Source organism: Nipponia nippon, unplaced genomic scaffold, assembly GCF_047370975.1.
Source record: "Nipponia nippon isolate SJK-2023a ecotype South Korea unplaced genomic scaffold, ASM4737097v1 scaffold_2, whole genome shotgun sequence".
Taxonomy (NCBI): Eukaryota; Metazoa; Chordata; class Aves; order Pelecaniformes; family Threskiornithidae; genus Nipponia; species Nipponia nippon.
This window is the reverse complement of record NW_028262336.1, coordinates 67,430,622-67,449,596: the sequence shown is the minus strand read 5'-3', so window position 1 is coordinate 67,449,596 and position 18,975 is coordinate 67,430,622. Positions and strand designations below refer to the sequence as shown.

At 40.7% G+C, this 18,975-nt stretch overlaps 1 protein-coding gene across 1 annotated transcript in view; it reads right to left on the bottom strand.

Moving 5' to 3' along the window:
* Nucleotides 1-5,004: 5,004 nt before the first annotated feature.
* The window catches only part of COL4A1 (collagen type IV alpha 1 chain), a 131,039-nt gene continuing 117,068 nt past the window's right edge, over nucleotides 5,005-18,975 (bottom strand). The window contains exons 46-52 of the mRNA XM_087758281.1: nucleotides 17,325-17,453; nucleotides 15,792-15,890; nucleotides 15,459-15,671; nucleotides 13,757-13,934; nucleotides 10,825-10,939; nucleotides 9,747-9,919; nucleotides 5,005-8,037 (exon numbers count right to left, since the gene is read on the bottom strand). Coding sequence (XP_087614407.1) covers nucleotides 7,956-8,037; nucleotides 9,747-9,919; nucleotides 10,825-10,939; nucleotides 13,757-13,934; nucleotides 15,459-15,671; nucleotides 15,792-15,890; nucleotides 17,325-17,453 — 989 coding nt within the window. The 3' untranslated portion in view covers nucleotides 5,005-7,955. The remainder of the gene's footprint in view (nucleotides 8,038-9,746; nucleotides 9,920-10,824; nucleotides 10,940-13,756; nucleotides 13,935-15,458; nucleotides 15,672-15,791; nucleotides 15,891-17,324; nucleotides 17,454-18,975) is intronic.

Here is an 18,975-nt window from a genome sequence, read left to right as displayed (position 1 = left end):
CAATTTACTAAGTCCCTTCTCTATTAAACAGGAAGAGTTTTTAGCTCCCTCCTTGAAACTGTGTGGACGAGTTTTAGACTTCTGATCTTGGAAAAAGGACAGCTAGCATGGACCAAGGAGGACACTTGTAAGAGTCCATATGTCAGGATACCTGATCATCCAGAACATCCTCTCCCAGTCAGCGTTTCTCCTTCTATACTGACTCTTCCTGGAACCGAAAGAAAAAGAGAGTAAGTGATATGCTGTCTTTCCTGAAAAAATTTTCTTGCCTCATTTCATCTATCATTAGTTCGCTTCGGAGGCTCTACTTTGACTACCATACTTTACTGATTTTCTTCTCCTCCAGGAAAGTGACTGAGAAGACAGAAAGCCACTCTCATCAGGTGCCTCCTTTCATGTTATTTGACATCTAATATACGATGCCCACATATCTTATCCAGCTGCAATTTAAAACTACTGCAACTCTTTTGATCCTATATAAGGTTGTATAAAGCAAAATGTCTAACAAATGCAACGGAATATTCAAAAACTAAATAAGCATTTCTTCTTTTCATCACTGTTCGGGAGTGCCAGACACTTTGGGGCAGACCATGATCCAGCAGGGACAGACCTGGTCCAGGACTTCAGGACTGACTTCTTTTCTAACTAACTGCATGTAATTTCATTTCCATTTTTCCTGCTTGTAAAATGGGAGCAATGGCATTTATCTGCAATTGTAAGCAATGTAGAAATATATGAATCAAAAATCTTGTACATCAGTTTATTTTAAGTAACAGTTGAAGACAGTTACTACTAAACTCCTATGGGTTTACTTTATAACTATGTACATAACTATAACCCTTTGTCCAAGTTTGTGGCTGTTCACGTGTTAGTATCCAACACACTTCTTTTGTTCTAGGAAGCACAAAAAAATTGGTTGTCGCAAGTCTAGGCAACTATATAAAATTAGATTCACTCCATAAGAACGACAAGAATGTCCTTTACTGAACCTCAGTGCCTCACGGAAGAGCTGGCCGCATGTGAAAGGAGGTAGATGATCTTACACGTTCCCTCTCCGAGTACTTGCTGCCACATGATGAGTTAATATTTGATTAGACAGCGCTGTATCTATGACACCTGTTCACCAGGGAGACTAGGCCAACAACTGATGTAATCTACCTTATTATATACTTAATGATAGAGGAGAAGTGCTGCTTTTTCAGCTTCCCACGTCTGCTTTTCATTTCCTCTCCTACACATTCCTGAGGGGTCATGTTCAGTGCCTTGCAAGAGCAAACAAACAACTACAAAATTTCTCTCTCTCTCTCTTTGTGATTCTCAGCAATTTGCCTGAAAAAAAGGAGAAAAAGTTTTAAAATTTCCACTGTACTGTGTGTTTCTGGAAAGAAATCTTTTCTTGCTAATAGTTACTAATATACATGTGTTAGCTAGATTTCTCTGACTACAACAGATCGGGACAAAACATACCAAAAAATGCGTTGGTACTAAAGCTACACAGAAGAGCTCATATTTTTCATAGTGGTGAATCAAGCACTTGGCCATAGCTTCCAGATCCTCTTCACAAATGTCCTCTCAGGCAATCTCAGGCTTTGACTAGTAGGGCCTACGCAATTTTTTAGGTCAGTTCTCTGAGCGGCTGTAAGCGAAACCTCGCAGGGGCTCCAAAGCACCTCATCTGAGCAGAATCCCAGTGGTTCTCCTGTGATTCCTTCCAGGAAATGCTGTGCTTCTGGTTTGCACTGCTAGCAATCACACTACTCTTTGGAATTTGAATATGATTTTTATTTCAAATGTATAAGGTTGTCTTCAGGAGAGCCTACTCAGCCAATGCGATTTCTCTATTTTTTTTCAATTTGGCCTTCATAACTTCTGTAGCTTTCCTGTTAAGAAATCCCCATCTTTATGGGGAATCCCTCAAATTCCCTCATATCTGTAGGTAATTATAGCATTTCAGATATTGTCTTTCTTACTCTGAGTAACTGTTGGTATAATGTGAATATATTATCTAGAGAACATTTCCTCAAATGTCCATTTCAGATTTTTCCTTCCCGTTTCAGAGTTCACCATCTTTCCCTGAAGTAAGATTTGCCTTTGAACAGAAAAGAAGAGCTGCAGTGTATTTTTACTGGAACGCCAGCACTTCTTTTCTTTTCTATGTGTTTTTTATTGGCAAAGAGAGGGCTGGAATAAGACAGGGTGTATCCTTCACTGCCCTGGGCGAGGTCCTTTCCTTAGCTCAGGGACAACACTAAAAGGCCCGGATGGTATTAGGTTTGAACAGAGATGGTTGACAGTTCCCAACTGCTGATCAAGGGTGGTCAAAAAAATCTGTCAAAAAGCTGTAGTCAATCTATGTGGAAACGAGAGCAAACAGTCATTTCATTGGTAGACATGCTTGTTGAGCTACCGAGAGTCCTCATTCACTTCCGTCTGGTACTCACCTTCTTACCTGTCAGAGCTCCCGCAGTCGCCGCAACACATCTTCCGTGCTATGACAACAGGAGGTAGATCTCCATGTAAGTATAAAACAACACTTACCGAGACTCCCCTGGGAATCAGTGTCTGAGCATCACAGACAGTGTGGGGATTCCCGGATAGAGTTTTGAGAGCGGTACACAGAAACAATTCTTGACGTGTGATTCATGTGATTGCATTTCGAGTCCCTATAATTTGGTTGCCACTTTGATCACATCCCACAAACAGGTTCATGTCCAAAATTAGGCTGGAAAAAATGCGGCTATAATTACTTAGAGGAAATAGGAAGAGGGGAACATCTTCCACTGCCAGCTACTATGCCCACAAAGATAACAAAAGCTTTGGCAGAAGATAGCACTGGGCATGTGCTAGCACTCTCCACTTTGAACCTCTTCCAGGAACCAATGGTGAGAAATAACCACTTTGGTGCGAGCCTGAGAGGTACGTTCGAGAAAAAGCATACAGTGAGTTACACCGGTCTAAAAGCTGTGCGTTAAGAATAATAAAAAGGTTTGATCAATGCTCTTTAAGCTGTTTTACAAGGACTTCCTCCCCTGCCCAGGCCGTTTTACATGCTTATTTACTACAGCGTAAATCATACTTCATGCAGCTGAGATGACAAATGAAGCCTGCCACAATTCTGCATGAAATGTAACATGTTTTCTTAGGCGAGACAGGAGTTGACAGAGCATCAAATGATCATGTTCCATCTATAACTTTCACTCTGTCGAGTCTTCTGTCCTCTGCACGCCAATTATAATAAATAGAGCTGACTTCATATAGCCAGAGGAAAATGAAGGCAGCCCTCTAACATAAGTAAAACTAAAAGGTTCAGACATTTGTAAATATTTTGATTGTTTACATAAAAGCAACGTTCTGTTTTCTTTGAAGACAATAAGAAGTTGGAGAGGAATATATCTTTAGAAATCAACATTGAAATGTAAGTAAGAATATTCAGCTCAGAGTCACATCCTCTTCCAGTGGGAGCTGAAGACGGAAGGTGGTGGCAGTGAGCCTGGCTGGGGGAGGTATCTTTACCATCGGACACATTTCTGAGTTCATGAGAAGTAGTAGTGATTTATCCCCCCACAGGTATTAACACCTCAAGCAACACAACAAGCATATTGTTTGCTAGAGAGAAATAACCAAAACCACACCCCACACCCCGCCCTTGCATTTTTTGGAAGGACTTACTTCTGACTCTCTGAAGGAAGAGAATTGTTTAAAAGACGTATACTTTCAGGAAATGATTTTTTGAGGTTGTTCTGTTAGTACGTCTTTCGCGAATAACATGTGGTGCTTCTTGCTCAGCTGTTAGTGATAAAAGTAAGTTTGCATATTATTTTTTATTTATAATTATGCTGTACAGACCCCTCAATACTGCAAGCTCACAGTTAATATTACGTGCATACTAAATGAACTATACTATAACTAGTGGATGGGTGGAATGATTTTGTTCTCTCTACACTCTTACCTCAATCTGAAAACAGAGAGGTTGAACGTTTCCATGTGACTGCTGGATACTTCTTTTCTTAATAATGATTAATTATATCCCAGACCATCACTGGTCTCAGCATCAGCCCGAGCCCGAAGTATGCATTTAAGCATCCACGCTGGTCTCTCACGTTCTCACCGTGTTATCTAATTCAGAACGTGGAGTCCATAAGAAAGACGATTTCTGTAGGAAGAGGCGGAAAGGCAGCGGGCAGCCCATCGCTGCCGCTACGTGAACAGCGGAGAGACAGGACGCTCCACCGCAGCCTCAGCTGCTGGGCTGCGTCCGAGCGCAGGCATGGCCAGCCGCTGGAATTAGAGGAAGGGATGGAGATACAGGCGGATACCAAGACACTTCCAATTCCAAATTGTCAGGGGTCTGCCTTTGTGCCAGCTGTCATATTTTCTGTTTACTGGGTTTAGCGGGCGCTCTGGGACCCACGTGCCCGGCCCTGTGTTCTACACGTTTGTGTTCCGCCTTGTGTAGTTAGCGCGGATTACTCAGGATTTGTAAAACATGAAAGGGAGGAAAGGAATTCTCAAAAAGTCACGCAGCTTTACGATTTCAGTCATAAAAAGGTATGGCTTTAATACAATTCCTTCTCAGAGAGCCTAGTATGGGGATATTGTTCTCAGGAGTCCTGTTTCATAGAAAAAAGGGTATTTCATCAAGGAAGTTACCACTATGAAAAGGATAAAAGATACAAATATAAACTGAATGAACATCTATCAGAAAAGACACACAGGCTAAGATATCATTTGTTTCAAAATATATATTGGATTATTTCATTATATTCTATTTTTATTTTGTCTATGTACAGAATCTTTAAAGGTTTTTTTTTACTGAAGACTGCTCCATTCCTATTTCAGAAGGAAAATTGCTGGTGACTAGAACATGTCAGAATGGAGACAGAGACGGAGGGAAAACAGAGAACTGTCAGGCTGCTTTACATTTTAGTGGATTAGAGAACAAGGCATTTGTTAGTGTAAAGTCGTTAGTACCAATCTTACCATAAAGAGAGCAAGGGCACCACCTGCTGTTTTAGAAATTTATTTATTTTACTCTTCAAGTACTGCATTCAAAAACAGTCAGGCCTACTAAACAAGCTGTACTTCTTCGGGAAAGCTTTGTCCTGAAATTCAAGCTTACGCAAGACAATTTTAACAAATGATGTGTTTGCAGTTGCCTGTTCACACAATGAACTGTACTGTAGCAACAATGCTGGCCATAAACGATTGAATATGGCGTACTTACAAATTTTTGAAAGCAAGAAAGCATTTCACACTTCTTTTCTGCTTTAGTACATGGGCTCTTCCTCACACAGGGCATCAAAAGCTAGCGTTCGCAACATTTTCAGTAGATCTGATTGGTATTCGATAACCACCGAAAAGTTTACTCACTGACTTAAGTAGAAATAGCATCCTTAGCATGACAATAGTTCAGGTCATTTTATGAGCTGGAGGTTATGGAATAAATGGTTACTTCTAGGTAAGCAAGACATCGAACTATAGTTCAAACAGCTTTTGAAAATTTTCAAAGGACATTGTTTCCAAAATGCTCCTAGTTGAGGAAAGGCGGGTTAGTGCACACCCAGCTGCAGTGAGTCGTCCCTTCACTAGCAAAAGGAATTGTATTCTTATGCACAGATTTGATTTAAACATACATGCAGGACTTCATAAATTCAACTTTCTGGCAGTTCTGAGACAATTCGAACCACGCAGATGAAATCCCTAGCTGACCAGGAGATAAGCCGTAGAGTGCAATTAAAAAGACTGAGCAGCAGCTTGGATCCTCTGAGTTAGAGAAGGCCGAATGTCTGCTTAATTCTTCCTAGACGCCTCAAGGAATCACCCTACAGTCTTCGCCTCTTCTTCTGAATAACAAGTGGCACTTTGGAAAACCCTGCGTCAGGCTGATTAGACATAACCAGACTCTTGTATTTCATAGGCTGGTAAGGGACTTTTGTGAGGACTGGTCGTTTATAAATAAAATAATCATCTGTCAAAACTTCCATGAGAGTTAAGAATCAGCGCTAAAGGAAACGGCCAGTTTCCATCCAGGGGCCCTCAGTCATTTGGCCAGCCAATGTCCTCAAGGATTTTAAGTGAAAGTGGGTTCAGAACAGCAGCAGCATCTTCACAAATTTGGGAAAACAACGTGAAATGTTAACAAATTATGTGCTTTTGCCACGGAAAAAGATATCACTGCCCATTTCCTCTTCAGACAACCAGAGTCAAGATGTACCTTGCCCACTTACAAGCAAAATTATATGAGATATTTTATTTTTGATCCTGTATAATTCAGTTCTGATTTGCGCACGAAAAATTCAAGGGAAGAGTGAAAAATGTGTATAACTTGATTGCTTCCCATGAGCTCAGATGAAGTTAGCAGATTTTTGCAACATGTTCACATCAAACATATTTCAGTAATAGAGGCATAGCCCATGTTTTGTCTGCCAGTACCAGTTCTTACAAGGTAACAATCAAGGTGTCAATACAGTGTCCTGGTTTCCCCTTTTGAAGATGCTTTGTACATCTGAAAGATGTGCAAAACAAAAATAATCTAGGATTGCATCAAGCTTGTGCATTTATTGGTGGCTTATTAAAAATGAATTCATTGCTGTAAATCAATGCTAATAACAAATTAGTAAAAACTTTTTCTTTTGTTTTTTTTACACAAATAGTTTTATTACAAATTTGAATTCTTAAGAAACACACGTATAAGAAATTACACAAAGGCCTTGGCATTTGCAAAAATCTTTTGGTATTTGCATGGTAATAGTCTATAAAACACTTTTGGACACAGACGTGCTCAAACAATGGTATCATTGCATAGAAATTCTTTAAAAATATTTCTGAGGCCACTTTGAAGAATTTTTTTGGCACAATATTAACAAAATTAAGGCCCTATACTTTTCAAAATCAAGTCATTCAGTGTATGAGCAGTGTTTAAAACCCTGAAAAATATTAAATACAGAATAAAGACTATAAGCTCAAAGCAGGATTTACTGTAGCTATTAACCTGGGTTCAGTCTCTGCAACTTCAGCATTGAAATGGCTTATGTGAAACGAACATTTCACATCATATTTTGGCATTTAACATCTAATTCATGACACTGAAAAGAAGAAAACTTTTGTAAGCTTCTTTTTGAAATGATAAACTCCGAGCTTGATTCGCCTAATGGTTGATACCTATATAAATTACTAAAATATTTATATATATTTTTTTTCTTGACCATTGCTGGATCATTCTTTATTCCACAGGAAAGTTTGTTCTATTGCATAACGAAGCTGCATAGTACCAACATAGCAGAAACACTTACTTGCCTATCTGGGAAACCAATTTGGCAATCTCTTCCAGATGTAGTCCCATAAAAACCAACGGCACTAAAGACTACAAACAGAAGCAAAGGTTTGCAGGATGGCACTCTATGTTGTGAAAAGATGGTTACGTGTTGCTTAACCACAGTCTGTAATCCCAAAACTCTTTTTTACATTAGTATTGCTTTGTACAGGAACAATAAGTACATACCCAAGAGTCTGGGATTTTGAGACACCTAGATAACGGTAACGACAAACTTATCTGGGGAAGAAAAATGAATCTAAGTATATATAGTACAAGAATGAGAAAGGGTGGTCAAACAGTATAAGGCAGAACTGCATACCTCCTAGCACCTTTGCATTTTTTCTGGATAAATGCTGACTTTTTATTCTATCAGTGCATTGCATTTATATAAAAAATACATATATTTTGATCAAAAGTGCCATTTGGCATGTCAACATTTGAAGCTTATCTTTGTTGTCTCTTCTTCTTCAGCAAGGACAGGGCCAGTAAAGCAGTGTGTGTTAGTTACGCAAGTTCCTAAAAGGCTCTTTACTGTTTTCATACTGGACAACAATGAGGTACATATGATATATGTCTAGGCTTCATTGCTGTTAAACAAATAGCACCATATTGTGTGAAATTAGTTGAAATTCAAAAGTCATTATGTTTTTCTCATACAGACTTGACAACGACTAACATTTGAGCGCAGATCCCCTGCTTTCAAAGTTGAGGGAGTCGGTTTCCTATTAAAAATAAATAAATGAGAAGAGCCATTAACAATTGCTGATACAAACAGTCAGTTTTCAGGTGTATAATTGACAACACAAACTTGGCATGCAGCCAAGTGCCTCTTTAAGCTGCGCTGAATCAAGAAGGTGTCCCTAAGTTCTCCAATGTATATTTACTTTCAAGTTTGGTCACAAACTATCACAAGATTAGTTTTAAACATTGTTACTTCCAGTTACTTCAGAATTCAGTTCTGTCCCGAGACTGAACATTTTCTTAACCAGAAGACACTACCCGCTTAATCAGCAGTTTGAAAACATGCTGGAATTTGGGTAGTAAAAAAAAAAAAATTAGGCAAAGAAACTGAAGATGTCTGACTGTTCATGAGTTTTGGCTAACTCTTGTGACTTTACAGAAAAATGAAAAGCCAGAAAAGGAAATTATGTGATGTCGTATAGAAAGGCAAACCAAAATCTTTAGTCTCTAACGTATCATAAGGAGTTACTTCTAGCAACTGGAAATAAAGCATTTTCAGACAAAAGTGTGCTTACATTTAATGCTTTTCTTTAAAAAGAATTATGAGTTTATAGGAAACAGAAGAGTATTTGTGAATTATGATAGTAGGACAGGTCTCCTGATCTGGGATTATTTTATTAATTTGAGATACAGTTTGTAGCCAGAAAAGGGTATGAATTTGACAGGTCTCTGGGTAGGACTCAATGAATACAAACAACTCTAGTGCTGACTCCTCTAAATTTTCTTCTGACCAGCTTTCCTCTTTCCTAGGGAGCCAGTGCTTACCCCAGTGATGGCAAATGGGCTCTTTCAGTAGTAGCTTTTCTGGTCGATGAGATTTTCTGCCTATTCAGTTGACAACTATCTCACAGACAAACAGTCAAAACTGGCTAAACAACCTGCTTCATTTTGACTGAGACAGGCTAAGGAGCATTCACAGATCTAGAAGACATGAAGAGATGAAGGGTACCAGATGAAGGGTACCAGGAGTGGCAGGCAGCCTGGACTGCAGTGGAAGAGGATGCTTGCCTGCACTCCAGAGGAATGCCTGCTAATCAGGTAAGCTATGCAGACCTGGGAACTGGTCTATATGCTAACATATTAATAAAATTCATATGGAACAAATTAGACTGTGTTGAAAAATACTTATGTGCAGGAGACCAGAACAAAGCCTACCACTACTTAATTCCTGAACTTAGAACCTCAGGGACTGAAGAAATGCCTAAGGCCTCTGCCTTCAGCTGCATTTTATTCAGACATACATCCTCCAACATTAGGGAAAGGTAAATAATTGTTCAGCTCACTTAGTTCAACACCTGCACTAATTTCAAGTGGTTCTATTATGTGTTAACATCCACTAGGGGGAATGCTATATTCTAACTTAATTTCAGTACCTCAGCCTATCCCAGTTACGACTCAGTGAATACCATCAAACATAGTGGAAATGCAAACATTGCTAGATTATTCTGAAAAGCGAAATATCAGGTACAAATGACACATTGTAAACACTAACGGAAGACACATTCATTAATTGCCCCAAAAGCTATTATAATTTTTTTCTTTTTGTTATGAAAATCATTAACCTCATACACTCACCAGGCTGGGGCACAGCCAGCACTTGAACCATGTATTATATTCAAACAATACTTCTCTTACTCAGCAACAAGGCTTGACTGAGCCTCAAATACTGATAAATAAATCATGAACTTACTTGAACATCTCATTCCTCTCTATAGTGGCAAGCCAGAAGCTGTAAGCATTTGCATAATAATTGCAGGTGCCCCGGCCATGGCATTCAATGAAGGGAGCGCTGCGAAACTCCTCTAGGCAGGAACCAGGAGACGCCAGGGCCTGGCCAGAGCCCTCCGCACCAGCACTGGTGTGCTAGAAAAATGCAAAAGCATCAGTCAGAGAGGGACTCTTTACCTCTTCTGCTCCAACACCTATTAACTTTCTTGCACAAGTATTTCTTCACATGCATCTCCTTGTCCTCTGTTGTGTCCATCCACTGTTTTGTCCCTCAGCTCAAGGAGGAGCAAGAAGATAGAGCTGAAGGGCTCCAAAGGTGGAACGGGGTTCTCTCGCTTAATGGCAGCACAACACACGAGCAACATCAACTTGAGGGCAGCTGTATGCACAGAAATCCTTCAGGACTGACAGTAGGACCCAAGCCATCTCTATGCTAGCAACAGGCCAGGGCCAGCTCTCCAGCCCAGAAGGCATACGGGCTTAACCCAATTCCTGCCCCACACCACAGTGGCCTCTCTGCCACGGCCAAGTGCTAACAGCTCTGGATCCATTCTGTTTCTCAGACCATGCCCAGACCTTACCTGGCAGAGTGGCTGTTGATATAGGCTGCGAGCATGACAGGAAGCATGCTAACAACTAACCAGTATGGAGGACTATCGAGTGGCTCTTCCAGGCCACTCCTTGGCCCTATTTATTTTCCTAGTATAGATACAGCTGAAGAAACTGGACAAAAGGTCAAAAATGCCATTTGAAAACTGAAGGTTTATGCATCAAAAAATGGGAAGAGAACAGACACTGATATGCTACCACTCTAGGAAGCTGCTGCAACATAGATGTAGAAGGACAATGGAAAATTATGCTTATTTCCTCATTTATTCAGCACTTGGATCCTGTGCTGGAGCTGCAAACAAGAGAGCAAGCTGTGTGCATTTCCCCAAAAGTGAACAACTAATTGCTATTGCATTATTCTCATTTAGTAATTAGCCAGAATCTTTTTAAAGTCACCAGAAAGGGCAGAGGTCTAAGCTCAGAGTGCTTACCATGACAAAGGAGTAACCAATCCAAAGTGAACTCCAGCCTTCCGGACACGGTGGTATTTGAATTGTTTGACTGTGAACAGCTATTACCATAGCAGGAGCTTCACACACAGAGCATCTAGAAAGACCAAGACATGAATGAGCTACATGCACTTGAGGATTAATACTTCTTATTTTTTCAGAAGTTATTTTCTTTAAGGAATCTTTAATTAGAAAATGTCACCTTCAAAAACAAAGGAAAATCAAAATGTTTCATCTAGAAAAACAACCAATGGGTTCTGGGTTGTTTTTTTTTTCTTATTTACTTAGGGACAGCTTAGCTATTAAGTCTTATTCCTATTAGCCTTCCTATGAGGAAAGAACAAGAGATCTCTTACCTGAATATTTAAATGTATTTGTCTTTTTCTAGTCCTATTTGTACTGTAGTTTCTAAAAGTGCTCAATGTCATGAACATGAGAGGCAAATAGCCAAACATTGTAACTCAGCAAGTATCACTTAAAAGTGGTCTACTGTGATCAGAGACAAGTAACAACAATTCATCATCCTAAACATAGCCCTGAGTGACTTCCAGAAAGGAAGCCATCTCTCTGGATAATGTCTTACAAAGGTAATCACTGCTAATCTAATCTAATGCAGACTCTTCCCCATGCGTTTTCCTTGAAAGTGGCTTTTATTTACATTTGTGGTCTTTATCTCCAGTAAGAGACTTCTAGCAAAGTAACTTGAACAATGAACTTGAAAGCAACTCTTCAGAAAGCTATGCAGCACCAGTTCTTTTACTTTAGAGAAATTCATTGTGTCTCAGAACTGAATAGGTTACTGAATAATCCAATGACCAATCATGCCTTCACAGGAGAATCATAAAAAATGTGAGCTGGGCTCGAAATTTTAATATGGGAGCTGGTAATAAGGAATTTGGTAGATATAATCCATTTTTTCTTGTACAACTCCTAAACTGGCTACTGCAGTTAGCAATGATGAAAATGATTCAAAACAGATACTCAGAACTAAACAGTCTGATTCCTATTATCAGAGCGGTGAAAAGAATCAAGTGCAAAATGGATTATGTTGGATTCTGGAAAATGCACAGAAGCAAAGGAATTCAGAATGAAAGTCTTCTATTTCTGACTTGTGAAGACTGCTTTCATACCTACTGCCTTCATCTTTAGTGCAGAAGCAAGACAGTTATTTTAAGAAACCCATCAATGTAAGAGTAAGTTAAAAGAAGAATGTAAAGCTGCCTCTATTCTTAGAGCTCTGCTTTGCTTCAAGAGATTTCTGGTATTTCAGTGGAAGGCCTTACATGAAATGAAGTCCCATGACCCAAGGCAGCAAGTGACACTTCTACACCTTTTCAACTTTTGGACAGGGAAAACTGCTGGTTTAAAAGCCTCAACCAATAAAATAAATTGAAAGAATAGTCTTCTCAGATTCCTTGCTGGTTTAAAAAATGTGTATTACAATTACCTCACTCTCTGCTATGGTTAAAAGGAGAAAACCCATATACACACACATGCACACATATACATATATATACACACACGCATACATTTTTACGGTGCAAAAGCTACTCTATATGCATAAGATAACGCAAAATGTTGGTGGGTACCTCCTTGAGCAAGAGTTTCGAAAGTGATTGTTAAAGGTTATTTTGGGTGCTTGATCAGGGATGGCATAAAAGGAACATGAATTTCAGAGGCTGGTCATTTGAATTTTTCTGAAAGTCACACCCCTTCCATTCACATCCAATGAACAACCAAAAAGTAAGACCAACAAAAACTATAGTCCTATAGTCTCTCTTGAGAATCTTGCCCTCAATCTGCCCACTCATTTTCAAGGCATACCAGTTTCTATGGCACTAAACCAAAACCAAAGTACAGAGTACAACGCCAGCCACAAGATGGATTCTATTATGCAAAATAAATATCAAATGTTTTGCAGTAGAGCCAAATAGTTTTTTGAACATACCAAGATGTCAAGACTACAACCCACTGATGATTTGAATTATCCTTTCTCTTGAATGGTATATACAGACCCGAGAAAACAATAACAGCAATCTCCACCACCACTCACTTTATATGGCAGGAAGAGGGATCAGCAAGGGCTGATACAGATTAGAAGCCATGATAGGAATCATAGTAATGCCTATATCTAATGATTATCATTTAAGTTACAACTTGGAGATTCCCTCGTCAGATTCTTATCTAACGACAGTGGTATGGTTCACCACACTCTTGCTCACACCTCTGCCTTCAGCACTGGGCGTATTATGCCAGGACAGTTTTTGCTAGTGGCCTTAAAATTTAAAATGGACCAGAAGTTCAACACGTTGGATTGATGCAGAACAGTTATGTTTGATATAAGTGCCACACTTTATGCTAGCTGAGAATCTGGAATTATTAAAAACCAGATGATTGATTTTGCAACTGTTTCCTTTAATTCAGACAATAATGGCTGTATTCGAGCAGTATGTCCAAAACAGTGGAAGAAGCCTGGCAGTCTACTGTACAACAAATATTGCTACCATTTTCAAAAAAAGAACACTAAACCCTTAAAAGCTTCTAGCTATGGCTACTCAAGAAAAGAATAATTGTTTTGGACAAGAATTGTGAGTAAATTAAAAACTTTTTCTCCTTCAAAGTACATTATAGCTTTTGCAAAACATCATTTCAAAGTAAATCTTTTCATTTCAATTAGACTCAAAATAGACTACTCTATTTGTTTGGGTTTCCCCAAAAATGCATTTATTTTTGATCAAGTCTAAACTGAAAACATGCACACTTTGAAACATTTCATCAAAGGAACTCAAACTTTAAATTTAAAGGCAGGAAATAACAATATGCATATTAAAAGCCTTTTCCAAAAAAATAAAGTACCATACACACTTTTCACAGGCTTCTTCATTTTACAAACACAGCAGAACTGAAACCATACCTGCTGATGAATGGTCTGATATTATCACCAGTGATAGGAGCCATACTCATTGGCATGGGTTCAGGAGTGGACAGCCAGTAGGAATAGTCATTCCTTGATGCAAAGTTACATACGTTGTTGATATTGCAGAATAAGAAAGGCATGGTACTAAATTTACGAAGACAGCTTCCTGCCGTGCCTGAAATGTTAAGTGAAAGGTTGCTAGTTAACTCTTTTTTGTTAAACCATTGCCAACTGCCAAACAAGTATTTCCAGGAGCAGCTAAAAAGCAGATGATGCTTGGTCTGGAGGGCCCAGTTCTGTCAGAGGAAGTGACTTCTCTTAGCTCCATAAGGAAGGAACAGGACAAGGCAAGGAGTAGCCCAGTCTTGCCTGTAAAATTATGGAATAACTTAGGTTGGAATAGACCTCTAGAGGTCATCTATCCTAACCCCCTGCCAGTTAGATCAGATTGCTTGGGTCCATAGCCAGTTGAGTTTTGAGTATCTCCAAAGACAGCGATTCAACAATTTCTCTGGGGTCCCATTCCAGTGTTTGAGCATCAGCACGGTAAAAAAGCTTTTCTTTATGTTTCACTGGAATATATCCCATACTTGTGTCTATTGCTTCTTCTGTCACTGAACCCCTCTGAGAAGAGTTTGGCTCCATCTTCCCTACCCTCCCTGTAGACAGCTGTAGACAGCATTGAAGGTCTCCCCCTAAATTTCTGTTAAGGTAGAGCAAACCCAGTTCCATCAGACTGTCCAGATCCCACTAGCCATCTTAGTCGCTAGCTGTTGTATTCACTGTGGTATATCAACATCTTCCTTGTTCTGGGAGGCCCAAGTCTGGGCACGATATACCAGATGTGGTTTCACAACTGCCAAACAGAGGGTAAGAATCACTTCCCTCCATCTGCTGGTTGCACTTTTGCCAATAGAGCCCAGTAGGTTGGGCAGTGGGGAATGGGGTAGTTGTTGCAAGGGCACACTGCTAACTCATGTTCCGTGTTGCTCACCAGGACTCCCAGGTCCTTTTCTGCAAAGCAGCTTTCTAGAGGTCTATACTGCTGCTACTGGAAATAGCAGTCAGTCCCTAGTCTGTTCTGTTGCACGAGGTTATTTCATTCTGGGTGCACCCCTTTGCATTTGCCTTTACTGAACTTCTTGAGGTTCTTCTCAGCCCTTCTCTCCAGCTCAGCCAGGTCCCTCTGAATGGCAGCTGTGTCGACTAGGGAATCAATCGTTCCTCCCAATCTGGCATTACTCACAAACTTGCTGAGAGTGCACTCTATCCCATCACCCACGTCATTAATAAATTCATTAAACAGTATTGGCCCAGTACTAATTCCTGAGGGACATCACTAATCAACAACCACCACTCAGACTCTGTACATCTAATCACGTCCCTCGGAGCCTGACGGACCCACCAATTTTCCACTCACCTTATCATCTACTTAGCCAGCCCATATCTCACTAATTGACTATAAAGATACTATGGATAACCACGTCAAAGGCTTTGATAAAGACTTACTTAAAACTGACACTGTTTCCACTATAAACCAAACCATTGTTTGTACCAACCTAGAAGGCATAATAAAGCACCAGCTAGCCACAAATAATTACACAGGTTTGTTCTACAAATACAAATAGAGTTCTACAAATGAAAGTAACACCCGGTTTTTAATAAATTCTAATTGAATTCTAATTTGGTCTCTACTTACCCAGATCTTGGCCATGTGCTCTTTCATTGCCTTGTACATAAAGCAAGGAGTAGCCATGGTAAATCAGCCTTGTTCCAAATGGACACGATGGTTCTTCAGTGGTTTGACTGTGTCTGGTAACAAGGAAGCCATGAGCAACAGATGGTGCACCTGGTGGGCCCATAGCCCCAGGCAAACCTTCAGGGCCAGGTGGACCAGGGAATCCTCTGGGCCCTACAAGACAGAGAGTCTCCTTTTATCTCTACAGACAGCAGTACTCTCCCTACATAACTAAAGCAGTGAAATGAGATAGATTCACACTTCATCTCCTATGTTATTTTTCTATGGGCTTACCTGGGGGACCATAAGGACCAACTTCTCCTTTTTGCCCAGGTTTACCATCAAACCCTGGACTACCAGGTGGTCCAGGTATACCTGAAGGTCCTGTCACCCCTGTTGAAAAACAAGGAATAGTTATTACTGGATATTACTTCATGTTAGTTCTGACTTTTTGGCTTTTAATACAGTATGGCACAGGCATACCTCAGCATAAACTAGACTCATGCAGATTCAGTGTGTATATTTCAATATCTAGAGCACACATCTGGCTTACTGCAGGCAAAGCAATTATAGTAGAGAAGAATAGAGAAATAAGCACAGGGTGAGATTCTAAAATAGCTAGTATTCGCCTGGAATATGAAAAAGAAGGGCAGCAATCTCTTCCCTCTCTGCTTATCACATGACTCAATCAAAAATAGACCATAAAAAAGTAGGGTCATGAACAGTGAGAAAATAAGTATTCTCTTAGCTTCTTCCCAAACAGGTTTTCAGACATATATTATGTCTTCCCTTTATTGATTTCTAGGGATGCTTTGAGTCCTACATAAACTCAGTAACTCTGACTTTGGGAAAAAGAAGTTAACACCATCAGCACGACACCAACATTTCTGTGGCACATCAGAAGCTTTAGGTAGTCACAGCTGTCCTTTTCCTGAAAGCAATATTGTGTTCATGTACTGAACTGACTACTAGAGAACAGCAACAGACCCCATAGAAGCAAAGTCATGTTGTGTTCAATCACTGAGATTATTTCATAGCTATTTCCTAATGGACAGCAGTTGCAGAGCTGTAACCCTACCTTCAAGAGCAAACTTCCATATCTATTATATTAAGAAAGAGGATATTGATTATATTCCACCATAATTCCCTATCATCTTCTCATAAAACAATCAGGAACAAAGCTTTCCCTTAGAAACTTAATAGCTTAAGAACACCTCTGAGTTCCCACTCTCCATGTCCTGTCATTCTGAAGGACATGTGTCCTTGTGCCATCATTTCATTTGTATTACCCTTTGCTCCATTCTCTTATTCCCTACAGTGCTTAATTTTTGCAGTTCACCTTTTCTTTATAAAAATTGCAATGTCTGGACTCAGAGATGAAATCTAGGACTATGGAACAAGCTTCCTCAGGAAGCACTTTCCACTCCAAGATCAAGGTGTTTTTCCTCATGCTTGTCTTCTTCCAGAGACACACGGTAATTAAGTCTGGATTCAACACTAAAGACAGAAGATACCATAACAAATACATTCTGGGGAAAGGATGAGCAGTGTGTTGCAAGTCATTCTGCTTACTGCTGATCTCAGATATCGATGTGATGACTGCAGAGTGAGAGCCTATAAAAATATCACTAGGAAGGCATCTGTTTCTGGGACTCTTTTGGCTGAGCTTCAAAAAGAAGGACTCTCTTCCTTATCACTGACACAATTTAAGTGGCTTATAAAAAGTTGGATAATATTGTATCAAAAATCTTGTCGTGTCTATCCTACCATTGGTCTATTTTTACATGACTTAAAATGTATTTCTACTGGCAAGTTAGAAACTCTTACCTTGCTGTCCTTTGGGACCTGGAAGTCCCGGGAATCCTTTGAGACCAACTGGTCCTACAGGGCCAGGTAAGCCAGGATCCCCTTTAACAAGCTGAAAAACACCTGGCGGGCCTGGTGGGCCTTGTAAACCTGCCAAAGTTAACAGAGGAAATCAGCACGTATTTAGTATTGCACAATAAAAAAGTGAGAAAACAGTGTTACCTTGTATTGCCATTTATGTAGTCAGAGAATAGACAGAGCCTAGAGCTACAAGATATCAATGTGTTCAAATCTTTATATGTGCATTGAGTAGGGTCATACCTGCTAAGAAGCCAAACCCGAAGCTGACTGAAGGTAGAAGACAACGGGGTTCAAGGCACAATGGGGGACACAGCCTGGGCTGGGCCTCTGCCACTGACAAGCCTCTGGCAGCACCTAAGCAGCTGCACATGCTGCTGCTGAAAACCACATTGCTACCTCCTACATTCCCATCTCCCACCAGACAGGACAGAGCAGGCCCACAGATGTGGCTCTGACCAGAAGCACTGCAACGACGGCGTGCAAACAGGGAGCGGCATCTATTGGGGGTGGCACTGCCACTTTGCATGGCAGTCTGCTCAGAAGAGCTGCACATTGCCAGTTATCGGGCTGCTGCCTGCTCTGCTCACCAGCAGGTTTAGGCTGCAGCCCCGATGGTCATGCCAACTAACTGATGGCTGTGCAAGCCTACCCAGAAGCTTGAGGTCTCCAGGGAATTAGAATTAGGAGGATGACATCTTTCAAAAGAATTACCATTTTTTAAGTGGACCCTTTTTCTAAGAACTGTAAGGAGACTGACTTGCTGAAAGAAAATGGTGTCCACTACTGCAACTGCAAGGCTGTGGCTGAAACCCAAACGGGAGCACCACAGCCTACCTATGCTGATGTCTCCACCCAAACAGACCTCCCAAGGACTGAAACAGCTGTCCAGACCTTAGGTTGCATGGAGTTCCCTCAGCAAGTTTGCGGATGGCACCAAGCTGAGTGGTGTAGTCAATACGCTAGAGGGAAGGGATGCCATCCAGAGGGACTCTGACATGCTTGAAAAGTGGGCCAATGTGAACCTCATGAAGTTCAACAAGGCCAAGTGCAAGGTCCTGCATGTGGGTCGGGGCAATCCCCAATATCAGTACAGACTGGGGAACGAATGAATTGAGAGCAGCCCTCTAAAGAAGGACTTGGGGATACAGGTAGATGAAAAATTGGATATGAGCTGGCAATGTGTGCTCACAGCCCAGAAAGCCAGTTGTATTCTGGGCTACATGAAAAGAAGCGTGGCCAGCAGGTGGAGGAAGGTGATTCTCCCCCTCTGCTCTGCTCTCATGAGACCCCATCTGGAGTACTGTGTCCAGCTCCGGGGTCCCCAGTACAAGACAGACATGGACCTGTTAGAGCAGGTCCAGAGGGAAGCCATGAAAACGATCAGAGGGCTGGAACACCTCTCCTATGAGGAAAGGCTGAGTTGGGGTTGTTCAGCCTGGAGAAGAGAAGGCTCTGGGGAGACCTTATTGCAGCATTTCAATATATAAAAGGGGCTTGTAAGAAAGATGGAGAGAGACTTTTTACCGAGGTCTGGAGTAACAGGAGAAAGGGCAATGATTTTAAACAGAAAGAGGGTAGATTTAGATTGGAC